The 23,560-nt window shown below is 46.4% G+C and overlaps 1 protein-coding gene across 2 annotated transcripts in view; it reads left to right on the top strand.

Annotated features, from left to right (window-relative positions):
* The first annotated feature begins 700 nt into the window (after positions 1-700).
* Positions 701-23,560, top strand: part of kcnj6 (potassium inwardly rectifying channel subfamily J member 6) — a 34,686-nt gene continuing 11,826 nt past the window's right edge. For both annotated transcript variants that reach the window (XM_078232017.1, XM_078232015.1), the window contains exon 1: positions 701-1,604. In XM_078232017.1, the coding sequence (XP_078088143.1) occupies positions 701-1,604 (904 nt within the window). The remainder of the gene's footprint in view (positions 1,605-23,560) is intronic.

Raw genomic sequence — 23,560 nt, 5'->3', positions numbered from 1 at the left:
TAACCATTGTGCCACCGTGCCACCCGGGCACGGGTCCCCTCATAATTTTGTACACCTCTATCAAGTCATCTCTCAGTCTTCTTTGTTCCAAGGAAAATAATCCCAGCCTTTGCCATTTCTCTTCATAGTTTATTTACTAGTCACATTAGGCTTACATTAACATTGCAATGAAGTTGCGACACTTTTCTAGCTCTGGCAACTAACCTCTGGTAATTTAAATCCCTATCCACAGCCCTAATTATACAATTTGCCACTTATCTCTGATTAAGTGGGGCACACTTTAACAAGGACAGCCCTCTCTTTCCCAAGCACTGGTGCCAGTGCTCCATGGAAATTGAAAGCCCTTCTTTGCACCACTCTCTGAGTCTATTATTCACCAAGTCCCTGTTGACACAAAGACTGATCAACTCATGGAATGGATTTCCAGAAACAGCAGGAGAGGAAAAATCCCTGGAGTCTTTCAAAGATTGGCTGCATCTTATAATGAGACTGGAGGACATTTCGGGATACCTCATCTAAGATGCTCCAAATGGACTTCCTGATCTATCTAATCCTGTGAAACATATCAGTGTCAAGTGATCAGGTCCCTGGGGCCTCATGTGAGATGACTCTGACTTTTAACAATATATTTTCTTATGTTGAACATCAAATAACTTTCCTGAAATCTGTCTCTTTCTGACTAGACTGATTATCAACTTCCATGGAGGAGGACGTGGAGAGCTCTGCGGCCACACGGCAGCCAAAGCTGCCAAAACAAGTGCGAGATTATGTCCCAAAACCAGTAGCCATGGGCAATCACCCAGCCAAAAAGAGCATCCAGAGGTACGTGCGGAAGGACGGAAAGTGTAACGTCCACCATGGGAACGTGAGGGAGCGGTACCGTTACCTAACGGACATCTTCACTACATTAGTGGACTTAAAATGGAGGCTAAATCTACTCATTTTTGTCATGGTCTATACTACCACTTGGCTTTTCTTTGGAATGATCTGGTGGATTATTGCCTACATACGAGGGGACCTGAATCACATAGGGGACGCTTCATGGGTACCCTGCGTTAACAACCTCAATGGCTTTGTCTCAGCATTTCTCTTCTCTATAGAGACTGAAACCACTATTGGATATGGCTACAGATTCATCACAGACAAGTGTCCTGAAGGCATCATTTTACTCCTAGTCCAGTCTGTCCTGGGATCAATAGTCAATGCTTTCATGGTTGGTTGCATGTTTGTGAAAATATCGCAGCCCAATAAGAGGGCTGAAACACTTGTCTTCTCCACACATGCAGTGATCTCTGTACGTGACGGGAAGCTGTGCCTGATGTTCCGAGTTGGGGATCTGAGGAATTCCCACATTGTGGAGGCTTCGATCCGTGCCAAGCTAATCAAATCAAGGCAAACCAAGGAAGGAGAGTTCATCCCGCTCAATCAGACGGATATAAACGTCGGCTACGACACGGGGGATGACCGGCTGTTCTTAGTTTCACCGTTAATAATCAGCCATGAAATCAATCAGCAGAGTCCATTCTGGGAAACCTCCAAAGCCCAGCTGGCTAAGGAAGACGTGGAGATTGTAGTAATCCTTGAAGGAATGGTGGAGGCAACAGGTAAGAAGTTTACTTCAGTAATGGTATTTAATCCATTATTCTGCTCTTTTTTTCCCTCCTTTCACAGAAATCAATGGGGGTTGTGTCAATGATTGAATTCTGAAAACGCCAATAGGCAGTGAAAGGTCGTCCCTGGGAGTTAGGTGACCTTATGACATACGCATGTTCAACAACTGAAGGGACATTTGGATCACCCCAGTTGGCATTTTGCTCTTTCTTTCTCACCTCGTTTTCTAAAAAAATTGTTCACAGGATGTGGAAGTTGCCGGCAAAGCCAACATTTATTGTCCATCCCCAATTGTCTTTAAGAAGGAGAAGCCAAAGCCTCCTTCCTCACCCCTTCCCACCTGCCCCACCACACCCCCGCTTGACTATAACCATATTCTCCCCGTGTCTGCGTGTATTTTCTCCCACATTCCAAAAGATGTTGCTGGTTAAGTGCATTGGCCATGCTAAATTCTCCCTCTGTGTGCCCGAACAGGCGCCAGCGTGTGGCGATTAGGGGATTTTCACAGTAACTTCATTGCAGTGTTAATGTCAGCCTACTGTGACACTAATACTTAAACTTAACCAAGTGGCTTGCTAGGCCATTTCAGAGGGCAGTCCTATTACAGTGAGACTGGAGTCACAATCTGCCGTCCTTACCCGGTCCAGAACACAACCATCATACTATTGTGTCCCGTATGTTGTCAGTTTCATCCCATTCGCCTCCCTCCAGTTTTCATTCTAGTCTAGATGTTAGAGTTCTTACCTCAACTCCAGAATTTCCATGTAAGTTTTGCTGCACATCAGTGCAGGAATGCTCATGGTTACCCAACTTGCTGCTGTTTATGGGATCTTGCTGTGTATGAAAATTGCTGTGCTGGCCACATAATAACGTTCTCCTGCCACAGCCATTTTGTTAGCTGTGCTTTATACCTTTGGATTTTTCTGCCCACACTCAATTTGCATTTTGTTTTACTGTGGATCTGCTCTCAGGTAAAGTCTAGTAATTTTAAGTTTATTTATTAGTGTCACAAGTAAGGCTTACATTAACACTGCAATGAAGTTCGTGTGAAAATCCCCTAGTCACCACACTCCGGCGGCTGTTCGGGTACACTGAGGGAGAATTTAGCATGGCCAATGCTCCTAACCAGCACATCTTTCCAACTGTGGGAGGAAACTAGAGCACCCAGAGGAAACCCATGCAGAAGCAGGGAGAACATGCAGACTCCGCACAGACAGTGACCCAAGCCGGGAAACAAACCCGGGTCCCTGGCGCTGTGAGGCAGCAATGTTAACCACTGTGCCACCATGCCGCACACTTTAGATTATTAGAATAGATCAAATCAACGAAAGTGCAAAAGGGGTAGATGGAAAAGGAAATCATACGTAGTGTAAAATCAGCAGCTGGTTCTCTATCACCCTATTCACACTTCTACGACAGACCAAGTTTACCATCTTTGACACCATGAATCGTACCTCAAGCAGTTAACAGGACTGGACTGCATGGACCAAATGGACAGTCTGTGTCCAGAACCTGCTCCTTTACAATCTATTGCTGTTTTGCCACCACACAGCCAAAACTTTTTAAAAAATCAATACGTGTATTATTGGTGGTCAATAGGAAGAGGAAATAAGAATGTTTAGCAAGAACATTAACATTGAAAACATTATAGGAGGCCATTTGACCCACTATGCCAGGACTGACCCTTTCTTGGAACAATCCTTGTCTAATCCCACTGCCCCAGTTGCTCACCAGTTGCCTGGTAACATCCTTTGCTCCATATGGTTAGAAATATAAGAAATACACCCGAGTGAAATTTGCGAAGTACAGATAGGGAAGTGAGGAATAGTGCTTAGAACAGGTTAAAATGCATCTCCAATCACCTGGGAAACTTAGCGCATTCTTATTGGAGGCAGACATGGTGAACAAGGAGGGTTACTGAGCAACGGGAAAGAAAATAATTTGCAAAAGCGCATGGGGTGAAATTTTCCCGTCCTGCTCACCATAGAAATCGTAGCATTGGGGCGGGGGCAGACCTTGCCAAGGTCTGTTGACCTCGGGTGGGATTTTCTGGTCTTGGGGCGAGTGTGGCCGGAAAACTCTTCCCATGGGGCCCATGAATAAACCTGCTTGTGGGTGACGTACATCTCTCTCTTATCCAAATAAGCCTGTCACCTACGAGAAGCCACTGGCATTTTGAAAAAGATCAGTTCTTGGGGACTAGTCAACTCTACTGCAATATATCATTAGTCAGTCAGTTGAATTGCAAGTGCTGTATCATACATCCAGAACCCCCTCATATCTTTTGTTCCTAACTGCAGTAGCACATTGCCAAGTTGGGCAAGAAGGCAAAGGACAGCTTGATAAGGGCACACTGAGGTATAAGTAGCCTCAGCATTGCAAAAAGTATTTGTCCTTTTGACCACATGCATTCCCTTCCCAGTCTTGTGATGGTTAAACTCCCCCCAAATTATTGTCCCCATGTTCATACATGTCTCTCTGAACTTCCTGAAGATCTACTCTCTATCACTTCTCTACAGTTCGGTGTCACACATCGAGAATTGTACCACTCCTGTTCCTATTTTCAGAGCTAGTGCCAGATGCTTTCTTCCTTAAGGCAACTGCTAGAGAACCTTATAATCTAGAGCTGTATTAGAGTCATGCATGAGCATTGTCTTATACCACACCCAATCCTGAAAATATTACAATCGGGAATATTAAGGTCCCATTCCTACTCAAAATAAGCCATGCCTTTGCTATAGTTACCAAATCATCATCGTTGTTAATACTTTGAACCCACATTTTGTTTTGCATCTTTAGTACATTTATATATCTTGATTTCATTTTCCATGCTCGCTCAATTTAATATTTTACAATGCACTGCCTGAAAAGCTGGTTCAATGTATTCAGACATGATGGACCAAATGGCCTCTGTGAATATCTGATATTCCTTGTTATTTCTCCAACAGTGTTATATCATTTACAAGGTTCTATGACTTTCTCCTTTGGGACTATCTCTCACAGCCGATTTACTGAGTCTTCTGCGTCTTTTCCAATATCATTACTAATCCAGCTCTCCTCTCTAGACTCAACCCCAAACTTGATTTGATTTATTATTGTCGCATGTATTAGTATACAGTGAAAAGTATTGTTTCTTGCACACTATAGACCAAAACATACTGTTTATAGAGTACATAGGAGAGAAGGAAAGGAGAAAGTGCAGAATGTAGTGTTACAGTCATAGCTAAGGTGTAAAGAAAGACTAACTTAATATAAGGTAGAACATAGAACTTTACTGCGCAGTACAGGCCCTTCGGCCCTCGATGTTGCGCCGACCAGTGAAACCAATCTACAGCCCCTCTAATCTACACTATTCCAATATCATCCATATGTTTATCCAATAACCATTTGAATGCTCTTAATGTTGACGAGTCCACTACTGCTGCAGGCAGGGCATTCCACGCCCTTACTACTCTCTGAGTAAAGAACCTACCTCTAACATCCGTCCTATATCTTTCACCCCTCAATTTAAAGCTATGTCCCCTCGTGTTAGCCATCACCATCCGAGGAAAAAGGCTCTCACTATCTACCCTATCTAATCCTCTGATCATCTTGAGTGCCTCTATTAAGTCACCTCTTAACCTTCTTCTCTCTAACGAAAACAACCTCAAGTCCCTCAGTCTTTCCTCATACGATCTTCCCACCATACCAGGCAACATCCTGGTAAATCTCCTCTGCACCCTTTCCAACACTTCCACATCTTTCCTATAATGCGGCGACCAGAACCGCAGGTAGGTCCATTCAAAAATCTGATGACAGTAGGGAAGAAGCTGTTCTTGAGTCGGTTGGTACGTGATCTCAGACTGTTGTATCATTTCCCAATGGAAGAAGGTGGAAGAGAGTATGTCCAGGGTCTTTGATTATGCTGACTGCTTTACCGAGGTAGCGGGAAGTGTAGACGGAATCAATGGATGGGAGACTGGTTTGCGTGATGGACTGGATCACATTCTCAACTCTTTGTAGCTTCTTGCGGTCTTGGACAGAGCAAGAGCCATACCAAGCTGTGATACATCCAGAAAGGATGCTTTCTATGGTGCATCTGTAAAAATTGGTGAGAGTCGTAGCGGACATGCCAAATTTCCTTAACATCCTGAGAAAGTAGAGGCGTTGGTGGGTTTTCTTAACTACAGCATCAGCGTGGAGGGACCAGGACATGTTGTTGGTGAACTGGACACCTAGAAATGTGAAGCTCTCGACCATTTCCGCTTCACCCCCATTGATGTAGACAGGGGCATCTCTTCCACTACGTTTCCTAAAATCGACGACTATCTCTTTTGTTTTATCGACATTGAGGAAGAGATTATTATCATCGCACCATTTCACCAGATTCTCTATCTCTTACACACACCCATAAAAAAACAAGAAAATCCATTTATCACTGGGAGGGCAGAGTCCCATATTCAACTGTGAGTTAAGGTTAGGAAATTAAATCAAGGAAAATAGTTCAAATCTATTTCTTCTGATAATCAAGCCTCTACTTCCAGATAAAGAACCCTTAACATAGTTCTTATTAAGTACAGAAGAGTTGATGCATTTGATATGGAACCAAATGCAACAAAAAGAAAGAGAATACATCAATAATTAAAGATGAGGGATGTGGCCAGTGCTGCTAGTTGGAGGTCAGAGAGTTGCTTTATTTATCAGCCTTGCTAAAGCAATAGAATAATTCACTACTTGCTCAGTTACACAACAGAACACTGCTTGGCCGCACAAAGCTAGATGCATTTATTTATTTGAAAACTATTTTTCATCTGCCTTTTCTCCTTGGAGAGACGTAGGATGAGAGGAGACCTCATAGAGGTATATAAGATGTTGAGAGGCATAGATCGGGTGGACTCTCAGAGGTTTTTTCCCAGGGTGGAAATGGCTGCTACAAGAGGACACAGGTTTAAGGTGCTGGGGGGTAGGTACAGGGGAAATGTTAGGGGGAAGTTTATCACACAGAAGGTGGGTGGGCGAGTGGAATCAGCTGCCGTCAGTGGTGGTGGAGGCAAACTCAGTAGGGTCTTTTAAGAGACTCCTAGATGAGTACATGGGACTTAATAGCATGGAGGGTTATAGGTAGGTCTAAAAGGTAGGGATATGTTCGGCACAACTTGTGGGGCCGAAGGGCCTGTTTTGTGCTGTAGTTTTTCTATGTTTCTATGTTTCTATCCCCTTCCTCCCAAATTCTCTCTCTTTGGCAAATTGTGTTCATCACATAAAGGATATTAGGTCTAGGCAAAGTAACACTGGGCAACTGGCAGCAGCAAACATTGTTTAATGTGCTGAAAATGTAAATCGGAATGTATTCAGAAAATCAGTTAACATTTTGAGGAGATTGTCATGATAGTGGCTGATTGTGGTTGACGGAGAAAGAGTGACTGCAACAATAATTTTAATAATAATAATGGCAATATTGGCTTTAAAATGGCTATTCTGGCTGAGAGTTAAGCATGCTGGGATTTTTGGTCAACTTATAATCAAAACCAAATGCAGGCTGTAAAGTTGCTCTGAGTCAAAACCTGATCTGGGAACTATGATTGGAAGCTTCCTGTGTTGACCAAATATGGGAAGTTGTTTACGTTGACTTAGATCTGAATAATGGTTTTTACATGCAACCTGAACCAAGCATAATGGCATCGTTTGCAAGTAATTTCATTGGCTGTTTGAGTTATGTGATTGGTTTCTCGATAACCAGTTGGCTGGATGCCAGAGAATCTTCTGGAAGCTTGTGAGAGAATTTGTAGATAAAAGACATGTGCAGCTTTTATCTCCAGTGATAACTGCATGGAGACTCACCATCGTAAGAAGTGTACCCTGAGGAACCTCTTCAGAGGAGACTGCAAGGATAAATTCTATATCAGGAATAGTCCTGGCCAGTTTTTTCCTAAAACCCGGTTGCATCTATTTTCAGTTAAATAATTAGAGTTAATTTCAGTTAAGAGTTAGTGTTCAGTAAAAGAGTTAAAAGAATTGCAACTGTTTGAGTTGGTCCCTAAGGTGTTAAATAAAGGGAGATTTTTGAATGAGTTAAGAGTCAGCTCCTGTTGTTCGTCTCATTAACCTGGATGACTTGGAGAGTGTTTAGATTAATAGCCAAGCAATGCCAGTATTAGATACTTTTTGGTACACTCTATTACATATGGGGGTCACCTGACCTGGGGGGGGTGGTTGAAGGTCAGATAGCACATGCTAGAAGTGGGTGGGATAAGGCTCCGGATGCATTGCAGATGTGCGCTCATGTTAGGAAAATATGTCATCAATAAAGTTAGTTCAACAGCAGTGGTGTCGGTCGTCATTGTGGTGAACCATCGTTGGTTACCACTGTGGGGTTATTCCAATGTTACTGTTGGGTTAGGGTGTTGCCACTGTGGGGTTGTTATAATGTTGTTGTTGGGTTAGGGTGTTTACACTGTGGGATTAATATACCTGTGGTGGATGCTGTTATGGCACATCCCGGTCGGGCCCCGCCTCCTGGGGAGAGGTATAAGACCCTCTGCTCAGGCGGGACCCCTCCAGTCTGGATTGGTGTACTCGTGTTTAGATAGTTCCATTGTTTGTCAATAAAAGCCTTCAATCGCTGAAGCCTTGTACCTCGTGCTTGATTGTCGCGCATCAATTTTATTGACAAACACAAAACTCACGACAGTAAAGAGAGTATGGAGCAAATGCTGAAACCAGAGCGTCTGACGCTGGACCCACGTGCGGTCGGTGCCTCTAACACCTTCGACCACTGGCTGAAGTGTTTCGAGGACTACCTGGCGGCCTCTGCAGCAGTTACTACGGACGACGACAAACTCCAGGTCCTCCACGCGAGGGTAAGCGACACGGCCTATCTCACGATTCGTGCGGCCACCACTTACCCGAGAGCCATCGAGCTCTTGAAAAAACGATACACGAGACCACCCAACGAGATTCACGCTCGTTACCTCCTCGCTACACGACGTCGGCAGTCGGGCGAAACCATGGAGGACTATGCCAATGAGCTCTTGCAGCTTGCCAGGGGCTGCGACTGCAAAGCTGTGTCGGCTGAGCAGTACATGTGCGACCTCGCCCGAGATGCGTTTGTAGCAGGGGTAGGGTCCTCGTACATCCGGCTTAAGCTATTGGAGAAAGGGAACCTCAACCTGACCCAAGCGATGGAGATGGCTGAGATGCTGGAGGCAGCGTCGAAAAGCTTGGCTCTGTACCCCGAAGACCACGTGGAGACAACGTGGCAGGAGCAAGCACAAATCCCTCCTCGCCCCACGGGCTCGCGCTCCCATATCGACCCGACGACGGCGGCAGCTCCAGGCGGCCAGCGGTGCTATTTTTGCGGAGGAGCCAAGCATCCACGGCAACAGTGTCCAGCTAAAACGGTGATCTGCAGTCAGTGCGGTAAAAAGGGGCACTACGCGAAAGTCTGCAGATCGAAGCCCAAGAACGGCAGTGCAGCCTGTGACCCTCCAGAGCGGAGACAATCTCCTTCGGCGTCACAGTACCCACGAGGTCCGACCACGTGCGAATCCAGGACGACGCCATCGTGGCTGACGGAGGAGGAGGATGACCACCAGGAGTCGCTACGCTTGGCGCCCTCACCCACGTGCGATTCATGGGGGCGGCCATCGTGGTCGACGACGACCAGGAGCAACCAGCAGGGGTCCTCAGTATCAACCTCGGCTGCATGCAGTGACGTCCAAGGGCCAACAGTGGCGTCGATCTCTCTGGACCAGACAAAGCATCACAGGCTTGACTGTTCGATGATGAACATCAAGGTAAATGGTCGTACTGTGTATTGTCTGTTTGACAGTGGGAGCACCGAGAGTTTTATTCACCCTGACACTGCAAAGAGGTGTGGACTCCGGGTTCTACCTGCCAAACAGACAATTTCTATGGCATCACGGTCCCGGTCTGTACCGATCCAAGGACGTTGTGTGGTAACCCTAGAGGTGCAGGGCACAATTTACGAGCGATACAGGCTCCTTGTGTTGCCGCACCTTTGCGCGCCAATTCTCCTCGGACTAAACTTTATGGTCCACATGAAGAGTGTGATCCTACAGTACGGTGGGCCACTCCCTTCGCTGGCAGTAGGGAATCAGCCGCAGCCTCCAAATTGCCCAAAGCGCCCCGCATGCAATCTTTCCACACTAAAGATCACCACACCCTCTTTATTTAAGAATCTGGTACCAGGCTGCAAGCCCATCGCTACTAAAAGTAGGCATTACAGCGCTGAAGACCGGATCTTCATCAGATCTGAGGTTCAGCGGCTCCTCAAAGAAGGGATCATACAGCACAGTGCTAGTCCGTGGAGAGCGCAGGTCGTGGTGGTTAAAAGCGGGAACAAACCCCGGATGGTCATCGACTACAGTCAGACCATTAACCGTTATACGCAGCTGGATGCGTATCCTCTCCCGCGCATATCTGATATGGTCAATCAGATTGCGCAGTACCGGGTGTTCTCCACCATAGACCTTAAGTCCGCCTACCACCAACTCCCCATCCGCCCAGAGGACCGACAATACACGGCTTTTGAGGCGGATGGTCGTCTATATCAGTTTCTTAGGGTTCCATTTGGTGTCACCAATGGGGTCTCGGTCTTCCAGCGTGCTATGGACCGAATGGTGGACCAGAACGGGTTGCGGGCTACCTTCCCGTACCTGGATAACGTCACCATCTGCGGCCATGACCAGCAGGACCATGACACAAACCTCCAGAACTTTCTGCGCACTGCGTCTCGCCTGAATCTGACCTATAACAGGGAGAAGTGTGTATTCCGTACGCGCAGGTTAGCTATCCTGGGATACGTGGTGGAAAACGGGGTCATCGGCCCTGATCCAGACCGTATGCGCCCCCTTACTGAACTTCCCTTGCCCGCTAGCGCAAAAGCACTGAGGAGATGCCTCGGCTTCTTTTCTTATTATGCGCAGTGGGTCCCCAACTACGCGGACAAAGCCCGTCCGCTCATCAAGTCCACGACTTTCCCACTCATGCCGGAGGCCCAATTGGCCTTCAAGGCTTTGAAAAGCGACATTGCGAAAGCCACGATGCACGCGGTGGATGAATCCATCCCTTTTCAGGTGGAAAGTGATGCATCGGATTTCGCCCTGGCCGCCACACTGAACCAGGCAGGCAGGCCCGTCGCGTTTTTTTCCCGCACCCTTCAAGGTCCCGAAATTCGGCATTCAGCGGTGGAGAAGGAGGCTCAGGCCATTGTGGAGGCCATCAGACACTGGCGCCATTACCTGGCGGGGAAGCGGTTCACCCTGATCACGGATCAACGATCCGTGGCGTTTATGTTCAGTAATACGCAGAGGGGCAAGATCAAGAATGATAAGATCTTGCGGTGGAGAATTGAGCTCTCCACCTATAATTACGATATTATGTATCGTCCAGGGAAACTAAATGAGCCCTCGGATGCCCTCTCGCGCGGAACATGCGCTATCATGCAGGAGGACCGCTTGAACGCCTTCCATAATGACCTGTGCCATCCTGGGGTCACTCGGCTCTACCACTTCATAAAAGCCCGCAACCTGCCCTACTCGGTGGAGGATGTCAGGTCAGTAACGAGAAGCTGTCGGATTTGCGCGGAATGCAAACCGCACTTTTATCGACCTGACCGGGCACAATTGGTCAAGGCCACTCGCCCCTTCGAGAGGCTGAGTGTGGATTTTAAGGGCCCCCTTCCCTCAACGGACCGGAATGTGTACTTTCTCAATATCATAGATGAATACTCCCGGTTCCCGTTTGTTGTCCCCTGTGCGGACACGTCGACTGCCACAGTGATTAAGGCATTCAGTGATCTTTTTACCCTGTTCGGGTACCCCTGCTACATACATAGCGACAGGGGCTCGTCGTTCATGAGTAACGACTTGAGGCAATTCCTGCTCTCATACGGGATTGCCTCTAGTAGAACCACGAGCTACAACCCTAGGGGTAACGGACAGGTGGAGAGAGAGAATGCTACAGTCTGGAAGGCTGTCCTATTGGCGCTGAAGTCCAGGGGCCTTCCAGTCTCCCGTTGGCAGGAGGTCCTTCCAAATGCGCTTCATTCCATTCGCTCCCTCCTGTGTACGGCAACCAATGCTACTCCCCACGAGAGAATGTTCTCATTCCCTCGGAAGTCGTCCTCGGGAATCTCCTTACCAGCCTGGTTGACGTACCCAGGACCCGTCCTTCTGCGGCGACATGTGAGGGCCCGCAAGTCCGACCCCTTGGTCGAACTGGTCCAACTCCTCCACGCCAACCCTCAGTATGCCTATGTGGCATATCCTGACGGGCGAGAGGACACGGTCTCGATTCGAGACCTGGCGCCCGCAGGGGACGTAGCAACTCCTGTCACTCCTATCCCCCCTGTCACGAATCCCCTTTCACTTCTTTCTTCCCCGGACGTGGCGCGGTCAGCACCGGGACCAGTGCATAACAGTTATACTCCCATGTACAGGTTGCCTGAGACTCGGAGATCGGCGCCACCACAGAAGGTACCAGGATCCCCTGCACCACCGCTTCACCAGGGTCAACCGGCCCGTGAGTCCTCGAGGGGACAGCCGGACGCTGTTTTGGAGAGAACGCCACCGCAAGCACCTGCTCCGGTGTCACAACCGGTGTTGAGGAGATCACAGCGATGGTGCGGTCCTCCAGACCGTCTGGACTTGTAAATTTTTGTATATATGTAATCTGTTTTCGCACCCCATCGGCCTTTGTTTTCAAAGGAGGGGTGAATGTGGTGAACCATCGTTGGTTACCACTGTGGGGTTATTCCAATGTTACTGTTGGGTTAGGGTGTTGCCACTGTGGGGTTGTTATAATGTTGTTGTTGTGTTAGGGTGTTTACACTGTGGGATTAATATACCTGTGGTGGATGCTGTTATGGCACATCCCGGTCGGGCCCCGCCTCCTGGGGAGAGGTATAAGACCCTCTGCTCAGGCGGGACCCCTCCAGTCTGGATTGGTGTACTCGTGTTAGATAGTTCTATTGTTTGTCAATAAAAGCCTTCAATCGCTGAAGCCTTGTACCTCGTGCTTGATTGTCGCGCATCAGTCATGCATCATAAAAACAAGATAGAGATAAAGATGGAATTAATGATACTTTGAGTTGACATTTTTCAGGGCTCATGGAGATTCTGGAGCAGGACCTGGGTGCTGGAGAATAGCAAACCATGGGTGAAGTCATCCACACTGGCAGTAGAGAGCATTAGTCAGAAAGATAAAACATTCCAAGGCATTTCACAAGTCCACAGTTAGGACAAAAGGAGATATTCAAACAGAGGACACAAAGCTTGGTCAAAGAGGTAGACTTTAAGAAGCATTTTAAAGAAGAGAAATGGACAGGTTTCCAGAATATAGGGCACGACCTTACCAGCTGTTCGTGCCAAGCTCCCGCTGCAGCAAAGTCAGAGAATTTGGTGCCCGGCCAAATCTGCATTCACTGCAGCGGGATGAGAACATTCTGGCCATAGGGTCTACTTCAGACAGATGAAGGCACAGTGATGTAGTGAAAGAAATGGAGCAAATGACAGAGACCAGAGTTGGAGGGACACAGATTTTGCAGAAGGTTGGACGGATAGAGGAGATGGGGTGCGATGAGGCCACAGAGGGATTTGAACATGAGGATATAGGTGTTGGGGAAAGATATTTCTCCTGAGTTGTCCAGTAGATTTATCGATGACTATTTTATATTTCTGGCCCCTTGAAATACATTCACAGTTCATAAATCTGAGCCACTGGGCCTGATTGTAATACTAGGCAAGTGGAAAGCTTTTGAGTGAGTTCAAACCTCCCCACTATTGAATTTGAACACCCTCTTGTCTGTTAATATACATACAACAATGTTTCAAAAAAATAGCTAGGAGTCACAAGCTGAATTATAAAATTATAAAGCTGAATAGGGTTGGACACAGGTTTGAATATATTTGAAAACTGCGTGGACTGCAGAAAAATGTAAAGTGCTTCATAAGGGACAAAAATTCCAGGAAATGACGAGAATTTAAATGGAAAGAAATCAATGTAGAGAAAATGAAAGAAATCTAGCACTCCTGTTTCAATGGTAAATTGAAAATTGGTGACTGACTAAAGCAAGGCAGATGTTGAGATTATTAATATTAGTGTGAATATCAATCCCAAGTAGCAAGGTAATCTTTGGATTATTGGTGTAACCACACTTAGAATACAGTGTGCACAGCTCTGGTTGCCATGGTGCAAAACTGGATATTGCAGCTATTGGAAAGGCTACAAAAGAAGGCAACTAGGATGATTGAGACGATGGAAGGATTAAGTAATTATGTAAAATTAAATATATTCACATTGGAAAAGAGAAGCTTTGAGTAGTAATATCATAGTTGTTTGGGATTCTAAAGAGACTAAATAATGCAGACTATAATGAACTGTTTCACATTGTCCAGCACAGTAACATTCAAGGGAAATGACCAGTGCCAGAAGTGGCGTCAATTTAAACTTACCTACAGAAACACATTTACACTGAGCAAGGCTATGGAATATTCTCTCTAGGGAGATTGTAGAAGCAGTTTTGATTCATTCAAATGCAGATAAGTTCAGAAAACAATATACAGTACATGTGGTTCGTGAAGAACTCTTGGGAGGAACAGGTCATAGAGTCACATGCAGCACAGAAAAGGCCCTTTGACGTTGGTCAATGATTCCCAATCCTCTACATTATAGAGGTTTTCCTCACCTCATGTCTGGATCTGTTGGAGACTAATTGATAAGCGATTGATTGTTCTGATTAGTCAACAACTCTTTTACTGTTGAATTATGTGACACTCAGGGTCACAGAAGATAAAATAGATGGGGGGCTTTGTCGTTTTTCCATATCAATTGCTATCTCACCATTCCAACCTCAAACAAATGTTGACTTGGTTTGCTTCTGAACAGAGGTTGTGACACAAACAAAGAAAATCTATTGTCATAATTAACCAATTACAATTAATTACCATTGTAACATAAACAATGGACTTGCCAAGATAGCTAGCTGAAGCCCATCATTAAATCTCATTTCTCTGGCTCTCTTAAATCATGGAAAATGTAATCCAAAATCCCCATAATTGCCCCCAGCTGTACTGGAATTATTTGAGAAGGAACCAAGTTATTGGACAAATTATTCATACAGGCATTGTTACAATGCCTTGCCTGGGGGCATGATTTTAGGGTAAGGGGCAGGAGGGATTCAGGGCGAATTTGAGAAAAATCTTTCTCACTCAGAGAGTGGTGGGAATCTAGAATGCGCTGTCTGGGAAGGTAGTGGAGGCTGGAAATTTAACAACCGTTAAAAAGTATTTGGATGAGTACTTGAGATACCGTAATAGGATATGGGACAAGGGCTGGAAAATGGAATTTGTGCGACTTTAGTGGTAGTTGGAGACTCGATGGGCCAAACGGCCTTTTCTGCCCTGTATGACTCTTTGGCCAGAATTTTCCCGCACGCCCGGAATTGGGGCTCGCAGAGCGGCATTCTCCGTTGGCCTCGGGTGGGATCTTACAAGCCTCGGGTGGGAGAGGCAGTAAAATTCCAATATGTGACTCTAGATGAGACGTGATCTCTTTCACCAGTAAGGTAAGCTTCTGGTTAGCCAGTTCATACTGTCTGATTTCTTTGCCTGTCTGAAACTCTCTGTCCCTTTCCTCCTCTCTTTCCACTCTTCGCTACCTTCTCTCTCTGGAGTTACAACAAAGAACAAAGAAAGGCACAACAAAGGAACAGGCCCTTTGGCCCTCTAAGCCCGTGCTGATCATGATGCCCCAACTAAACTGAAAAAAAACCTTCTGCCCTTACTCAGTTCATATCCCTCTATTCCTTCCCTGTTCCAGTACCCATTCAGATGCCTCTTAAATGTTGCTAATATGCCTGCTTCCATCATCTCCTCTGGCAGTGAGTTCCAGGCCCCCGCCACTCTCTGCATGAAAAACTACCCCCGCACATCTCTCTTAAGCTTTTCCCCTCTTGAACCTGTGCCCCCCTTGTAATTGACACTTCCACCTGGGAAAAAAATCCTCTGACTATCTACCCTGTCTATGCCTCTCATAATTTTGTAGACCTCTGTCAGGCCTCCCCTCAGCCTCCAGCTTTCCAGTGTAAACAATCCTAGTTTATTCAATCTCTCCTCATAGTCAACATCCTCGAGACCAGGCAACATCCTGGTGAATCTTCTTTACACTCTCTCCAAAGCTTCCATGTCCTTCTGATAATGTGGTGACCAGAACTGCATGTAATATTCCAAATGTCGCCTAACCAAGGTTTTATATAGCTGCAACATGATTTTCCAACTCTTGTACTCAATGCCCCGGCTGATGAAGACAAGCATGCCATATGCCTTCTTAATCACCTTGGCCACCTGTGCTGCCACTTTTAATGAACTGTGGACCTGCATGCCCAGATCCTGCTGTATGTTAATGTTCCTAAAGGTTCTGCCATTTACATATAATTTACACCTAAATATGATCCTCCAAAATGCATCACCTCGCATTTATCCAGATTAAACTCCATTTCCCATTTCTGTGCCCAAGTCTCCAATCTATCTCTATCCTGTTGTATCCTCTGACAATCCGTGCCACTATCAGCAACTCCACCAATCTTTGTGTCATCTGCAAACTTACTCATCAGGCTACCTACATTTTCCTCCAGATCACTTATATAAACTACAAACAACAGAGGTCCAAGCACTGATCCATGCAGAACACCACGAGCCACAGATCTCCATTCTGAAAAACACCCTTCCACTGTTACTCCCTGCCTTCTGTACCCATCTAGCCAGCACCCCCCGCACCCCCCCAACCCCCCACCCCCCGAATCCTACGTGATTTTAGTTTTTGTCCCACAGTCTGCCATGTGGGACCTTGGCAAAGGCCTGACTAAAGTCTATATAAACTACATCCACAGCCCTTCCCTTTCAAGTTCAAGTCGAAGCCTTCACATTTCTCTTTCTTTTTCAAAGTTCCAACTTTAGCTTTTCTCTATCTCTTTCTATCTCAAGCTGCTTCATGTCGTTTTCATGTTCAAGCTGCTTCTTCTGCAACTGAAGACTAGCCAACTCAAGCTGTGCTTGAATATAATATAAAAACAGAAAATGCTGGAAAATCTCAGCAGGTCTGGCAGCATCTGTAGAGAGAGAAACTGTTAACGTTTTGAGTCCATATGGCTCTTCTTCAAGCTGTGATCTACCTGGGTCTTCTAATCCCAGTTGCAATACTGTTACCTCAATTATGTCTGCTTTCTTAGACCCTGCTTTTGACTCTAACTTCAACTTTTCTGCTAATGTTATCAGTTTAATCTTGGTTAACTGTTGCTAATCATCCAGGGGTAAACCTTCCCTCTCCAGAAAAGACATAACAACTGACAAGCCAGCACATCTTTCAATAAGTATAGTAAAATTCACCATGAGATCCTGTTCGCCTTAACTTTAGCAAGTCCCAGCACCTTTATCCACCTGTGGATCTGAGATCCCACAAAGAGCTCTCAATATTGTTCCGATCCCGGATGAGACCCACAATTTTTTTTAATGATCTGGTTAGGGACCAGTTGTTAGAATGTAACCAATGATAACATTGGATCTGTTGCAGTGACCAATAGTAGGTAGCATGCTGTAAGGGTCAGCTAAATTATGTAACCAATGAGAAATGATGTGGTGGTCAGCAGATCAGCTGACTCAGCATAAATAAGAATCTGTTGGGAATTGTTTGATTGCTTGGAGTGGCCCAGGGTGAGGCCTCAAGTGTTGGAGTAATGAAGTTTCTTTACTAAACCTTTTTCTTTGAGTTATAAGTTGGAGTAAGTTTGTTTCATTTTATTGCCTATAACTGAAGGTTCCTTGGTGCTGGATCAAAACCAGGAGCTTTTGTTGTAAAGTAGATGAAATTTGAATTCCCAGGCATTTACTCAGGAAAAAAAAGTCACAAGATTCTGCAATTCTAAACAAATAGAAGAAGTTTTACTCTATAAGAAACAACAAAGCAAATGGTGAATGCAATCTACATTTTACTCCAAAATTTAGAATAAACATGAGGTATGCATGAATTAATAGGCAAACTGCAGTCAAACACCTATAAACTGCACATTAAATGACAGAAGCAACAAAGACAGGTCCCATGAATTGGCAACCCACCCAGACATGGGGGGCACGGTGACACAGTGGTTAACACTGCTGGCTCACAGCGACAGGGACCCGGGTTCGATTCCCGGCTTGGGTCACTGTCTGTGTGGAGTTTGCACGTTCTCTCTGTCTAAGTGGGTTTCCTCTGGGTGCTCTGGTTTCCTCCCATAGTCCAAAAGATGTGCTGGTTAGAAGCATTGGCCATGCTAAATTCTCCCTCAGTGTACCCGAACAGGCGCCGGAGTGTGGCAACTAAGGGATTTTCACAGTAACTTCATTGCAGTGTTAATGTAAGCCTATTTGTGACAGTAAAAAATAAACTAAAAAAAAAATCAATGCTCACAGTGAGTCACAACACTTCTGTAAAATTCTATCTTCCTCCTGAGGGATTTCAGCTACACTCTTTTGAGGATCGATCTCTGATTTCCCTCAAAAGTAGATCTAAACTGCCCCAACAACTGCCTGCCTACCAGCTGCTCTTCTCCTGGGACTGTGTGCACCCCACTAGATTAACAAGGCTACACCCCAGCATCTATCTAATCAGTGGCTCGATCCCAACTCTCTGGCTGCTCTGAGAAGGACGTCGCAGCTCCCAAGTTTCCCCAAGCCCTAATTCCCAAACAGCATGGAGCTATCAACTGCTGCTGCACTTGCCTGAGTCTCTGCTACACAAAGCTAGCCACTTTCTGCTCAGCTCCTCCCAGTCCAAACTTCACTCGAATTGAATGACACACCTCAGCTGCCATCTCTTCAGCTCCCAGCTCCATGTCACATGGGCTCCTGTTTTCATGCCACAGCCCCCGGCAAGTGTGTGGCCCATACCTTGCAGCGGTCAACAGAATTAAGGCTCTGTGGCCTCTTTTCCTATCACACTCTGCATGGGCATGCTGGGAGTTGTAGTCCTTTACCTCCGCACCAAAAATCCCACAGAAAAACCCAACAATATCGACTTCCTCACAGTATTATTACATTTGCTGATGACATGATGTTACATTTAAAGCAAAAAAGTTTTTTATTCGTCACAAGTAAGGCTTACATTAACACTGCAATGAAGTTACTGTGAAATTCCCCGAGTTGCCACACTCCAGCACCTGTTCGGGTCAATGCACCTAACCAGCACGTCTTTCAGACTGTGGGAGGAAACCGGAGCACCCAGAGGAAACCCACGCAGACACGGGGAGAATGTGCAGATTCCACATAGACAGTGACCCAAGCCGGGAATCGAACCCGGGTCCCTGGCACTGTGAGGCTGCAGTGCTAACCACTGTGCCACTGTGCCGCCCCATGGCCAGGTAGTAAGTGGAACGGTGATGTCCATCGCCGGAGAATCTTTGAGCACTTATTTACATGGACTGTTTTAATGTGGATAAATGTATCCATACAAAGTTGTGCAGGTTAGGTTGACTGGCCACGCTCAATTGCCCCTTAGTGTCAGGGAGATAAACAGGGTCAATGCATGGGCTTACGGGGATAGGGCCTGGCTGGGATTGTTAAGTAGGGTTAAGCAGTGCCTGGAGTAACTCAGGAGCCCTACTTTGGCATGGCAGTCTTGGACAGTGAGCTGAATGTTTTCTCTGGCCAGCTAAACATTCCATTTCCCCTTGCTTCTTCCAATGCCCCTCCGAGCAATTCACCTCCAGACGTCACAGTCATCAGTGACCATCTCTCAACTGTCAGTGTCAATGTTTGCCATCTTCATATCTTGCAGGTTTCCTTTTAGTGGAGGTACAGAGAGCCAGGATGTTGTGACCCAGTGATCAGTTCATCACACACAACCATTGTGTGTGTACAGCTATTCCTATTTGATGAAGGTGTTCGAGGCAGCACAGATGTCAATAGCTTAATAATGAGTGTAAGCTGATGGAATTAGCACACTTCAGGGTCCCTGTGTTGTTAACTTTGATCTGCTAAGAGATGCTGAGGTGAGAGCGAAGATGGAGACTGTTCAGACTTTTTTCCTGTCTAACAAATGTTGCCCAGATCTCAGCACTGTAGAGCAGTGCACTGAGGATGCAGGTCTGGCAGACTCTGCACGCTTTGGTGTTCTCAGTCAGGTTTCCATTCTTCCACACCAAGGGGTAGAATTCTCCAATGCCCCTGTCGGCAGGTTCAATGGTAGGCAGGGGGAGGTGGAGGGAGAAGGGGGTGGAATTTGGCCAGAGGCTCAAAAATCGGTGAAGTACCAGCGTGATTTTTCTGTGGGATCTTCTATTGGCAGCCGCCATGGCCGATCGGGAAAGCGGCTGATATCCAGTGTGAACCTGATTGGCATCCCGCTAAGGCCCAAACAGAATTTTTCCCCCATTCCTGACTTCCCATGACACCAGCGGGAAGGCACACTGGTCCAGAACACGAGATGTGCAGAAGTCAGGACTGACCTGAAGAATGCCTGGGGCCACCTCGAGTTCATGGATGATGGCCACCAGCAACCCTGGACCCTAGAACACCAGAGCAATGGGTGGGAAGGAGTATCTACAGGTGGATCTTCCAGATTGAGTATCATTGAGGAAGTCCATTGATGTTCCTGAGATCCACCTTTTTCAGGAGATCCATTGTCTTTCTTCAATGGTGAGTCAGTGATGTTTACGATATGGTACTAAGAAGTTTTTATTTATTTGTGGAATGCTGGCTGGCCAGCATTTATTGCCCATTCCTAGTTGCCCTTGAACTGAGTGGCTTGCTAGGCCATTTCAGAAGGCAGTTGAGAGTCAACCACATTGCTGTGGCTCTGGAGTCACATGTAGACCAGACCAGGTAAGGACGGCAGATTTCCTTCCCGAGAGGAAATTAGTGAACCAGATGGGTTTTTACGATAATCGACAATAGTTTCATGGTCATCATTAGATTCTTAATTCCAGATATTTTTTATTGAATTCAAATTCCACCATCGGCCGGGGCGGGATTCGAACCCAGGTCCCCAGAACGCTAGCTGAGTTTCTGGATTAATAGTCGAGTGATAATACCACTAGGCCATCACCTCCCCTGAGATCCGCTGGCGAGATAAGCCTGACCCACCACAGACTACAACACTAACCTTGCGGATGCATAATTAATGAGGTCAGAAGATAGGATGTGGATTCCCATTGGTTAGAAGAAAGGGTGTGTGGATTCCCATTGGTCAGAAGCTAGGGTGTGGATTTCCATTGGTCTCTGCAGCAGGAAGCACTCCCCGCCCTCGCCATTTGACTTAGTCCCAGATGGGAGAATTCTGCCATTTCTTACTCAGCTTGGACAGGATGGCTACAGCTTTTGTGATGCATGTTTTGATTTCTGTATCAAGTGACAGATTGCTGGTGTTTGTACAGCCTAGAAATGTGAAGCTATCAACAACCTGCAGCGTCACATCGTCAGTGCTCATAGATGGTGCATGGCAACATCCTGGACCATAATATTTGCCTGGTTGATGCTGATAGTCAAACCAAACTCTTTACAGGCACGAGAGAGTCTATCCATTTACTGCTGATGTTTGTCCTTAGTATGGAATGCCAGTGCAGCAACTCTGTAATGGAGACTTTGCACACCTGTGTCTTGGATCTCGGGCAAGCAAGGCTGAGCAACTTTCCAACAGTCCACCACAGAAAGCATCCTTTCCGGATGTATCACAGCCTGGTATGGCTCCTGCTCTGTCCAAGACCGCAGAAAACTACGAAGGGTTGTGAACGTAGCCCAGTCCATCACGTAAACCAGTCTCCCACCCATTGGCTCTGTCTACACTTCCCACTGCCCTGCCTCGGAAAAGCAGCCAGCATAATCTGGAACCCCACGCACCCCGGACATTCTCTCTTCCACCTTCTTCCATCGGGAAAAAGATACAAAGGTCTGAGGCCGCATACCAACCGACTCAAGAACAGCTTCTTCCCTACTGCCATCACACTTTTGAATGGACCTACCTTATATTAACCTTTTTCTACACCCTAGCTGTGACTGTAACACTACATTCTTCACCCTCTCCTTTCCTTCTCCCCTATGTACTCTATGAGCAGTATGCTTTGTTTGTGGCATGCATGAAACAATACTTTTCACTGTATCCCAAAACATGTGACAATAATAAATCAAATCAAATTAGTTCTGTTATGCAAGTAGACAGTTTCTGTAGATGACCTGAAGGCAAATAACAGCAGCAAAGAGAATATGCCAGAGGGTGTCAGTGTCAGGTGCAGATCTCAGAGGGTTGCAATGTTGCCTCATCATAGATGATCTAAGTTAAGTTTATTTATTAGTGCCACGAGTCGGCTTACATTAAAGCTGCAATGAAGTTACTGTGAATATCCCCTAGTCGCCACACTCCGGTGCCTGCTCGGGTACACTGAGGGAGAATTTAGCATGGCCAATGCACCTAACCAGCACGTCTTTCGGACTGTGGGAGGAAACTGGAGCACCCAGAGGAAACCCACGCAGACACGGGGAGAATGTGCAATCTCCACATAGACAGTCACCCGAGGCCAGAATTGAACCCGGGTCCCTGGGGCGCTGTGAGGCAGCAGTGCTAACCACTGTGCCGCTCTCTTGAAGAGAGCTGCACAATCTCAAAAGGGACAAATGCCCTCATTCTGCGCTGTAACCATTCAAAAACAAAGACATTCAAGGGGGTCGATTAGCTCAGTTGGCTGGATGGTTGGTTTGTGATGCAGAATGGCACCAACAGCAAGGGTTCAATTCCCATTCTGGCTGAGGTTATTCATGAAGGCCCCACCATCTTAACCTAGTCACTCACCTGAAGTGTGGTGACCCTCAGGTTAAATCATCACCCATCAGCTCTCTCAAAAAGGTGGAGAGCAGCCTATAGTCCTCTGGCACTTTGGTGACTTTCATTTGAGGCAGCACAGTGGCACAGTGGTTAGCATTGCTGCCTCACAGCACCAGGGACCCAGATTCAAATCCGGCCTTGGGTCACTGTCTGTGTGGAGTTTTCACATTCTCCCTGTGTCTGCGTGGGTTTCCTCCGGGTGCTCTGGTTTCCTCACATAGTCCAAAGATGTGCGGGATAGGTGGATTGGCCATGCTAAATTGACCCTAGTGTCAGGGGATTAACAGGGTAAAGATGTGGGGTTACGGGAATAGGGCATGGGTGGGGTTATGGTCGGTGCAAACTTGATGTGCCGAATGGCCTAATTCTGCACTGTAGTGGTTCTATAATTCTATTCTATGATGTGGAGATGCCGGCGTTGGACTGGGGTAAACACAGTAAGAAGTCTCACGACACCAGGTTAAAGTCCAACAGGTTTATTTGGTAGCACAAGCCACTAGCTTTCGGAGCGCTGTTCCTTCATCAGGTGAGTGGGATTTCAGAGACTAATTGCCAAGTTCCGCACACATGAGGACGGCCTCAACTGGGATCTTGGGTTTATGTCACACTATCTGTAACCCCCACGACTTGCCTGGGCTTGCAAAATCTCACTAACTGTCCTGGCTGGAGACAATACACATCTCTTTAACCTGTGCTTAACCCTCTCTCCACTCACATTGTCTGTACCTTTGAGACTTGATTACCTGTAAAGACTCACATTCCAACCATTATTTTGTAAATTGAGTTTGTGTCTTTATATGCCCTGTTTGTGAACTGAAATCCCACTCACCTGATGAAGGAGCAGCGCTCCGAAAGCTAGTGGCTTGTGCTACCAAATAAACCTGTTGGACTTTAACCTGGTGTTGTGAGACTTCTTACTTCTATGAAACAGGCTGAAACTGGTGGAGACTGAAAATAAGAAGCATTTGAGTGTTATCACTGATCAAATCCCAATTTGTGTGGTCAGCATGAGACAGAGTTACAGCCGTCTCTACACATGGCTCGTCCATTGATGCTAATATATTTTGCCCACGTTGGATCATTTGAAGGGGCAGTGCTATTA

Source organism: Mustelus asterias, chromosome 17 (assembly GCF_964213995.1).
Source record: "Mustelus asterias chromosome 17, sMusAst1.hap1.1, whole genome shotgun sequence".
NCBI lineage: Eukaryota > Metazoa > Chordata > Chondrichthyes > Carcharhiniformes > Triakidae > Mustelus > Mustelus asterias.
Note: the sequence above shows the minus strand (reverse complement) of the source record. Positions and strands in the feature narration are given on the sequence as shown.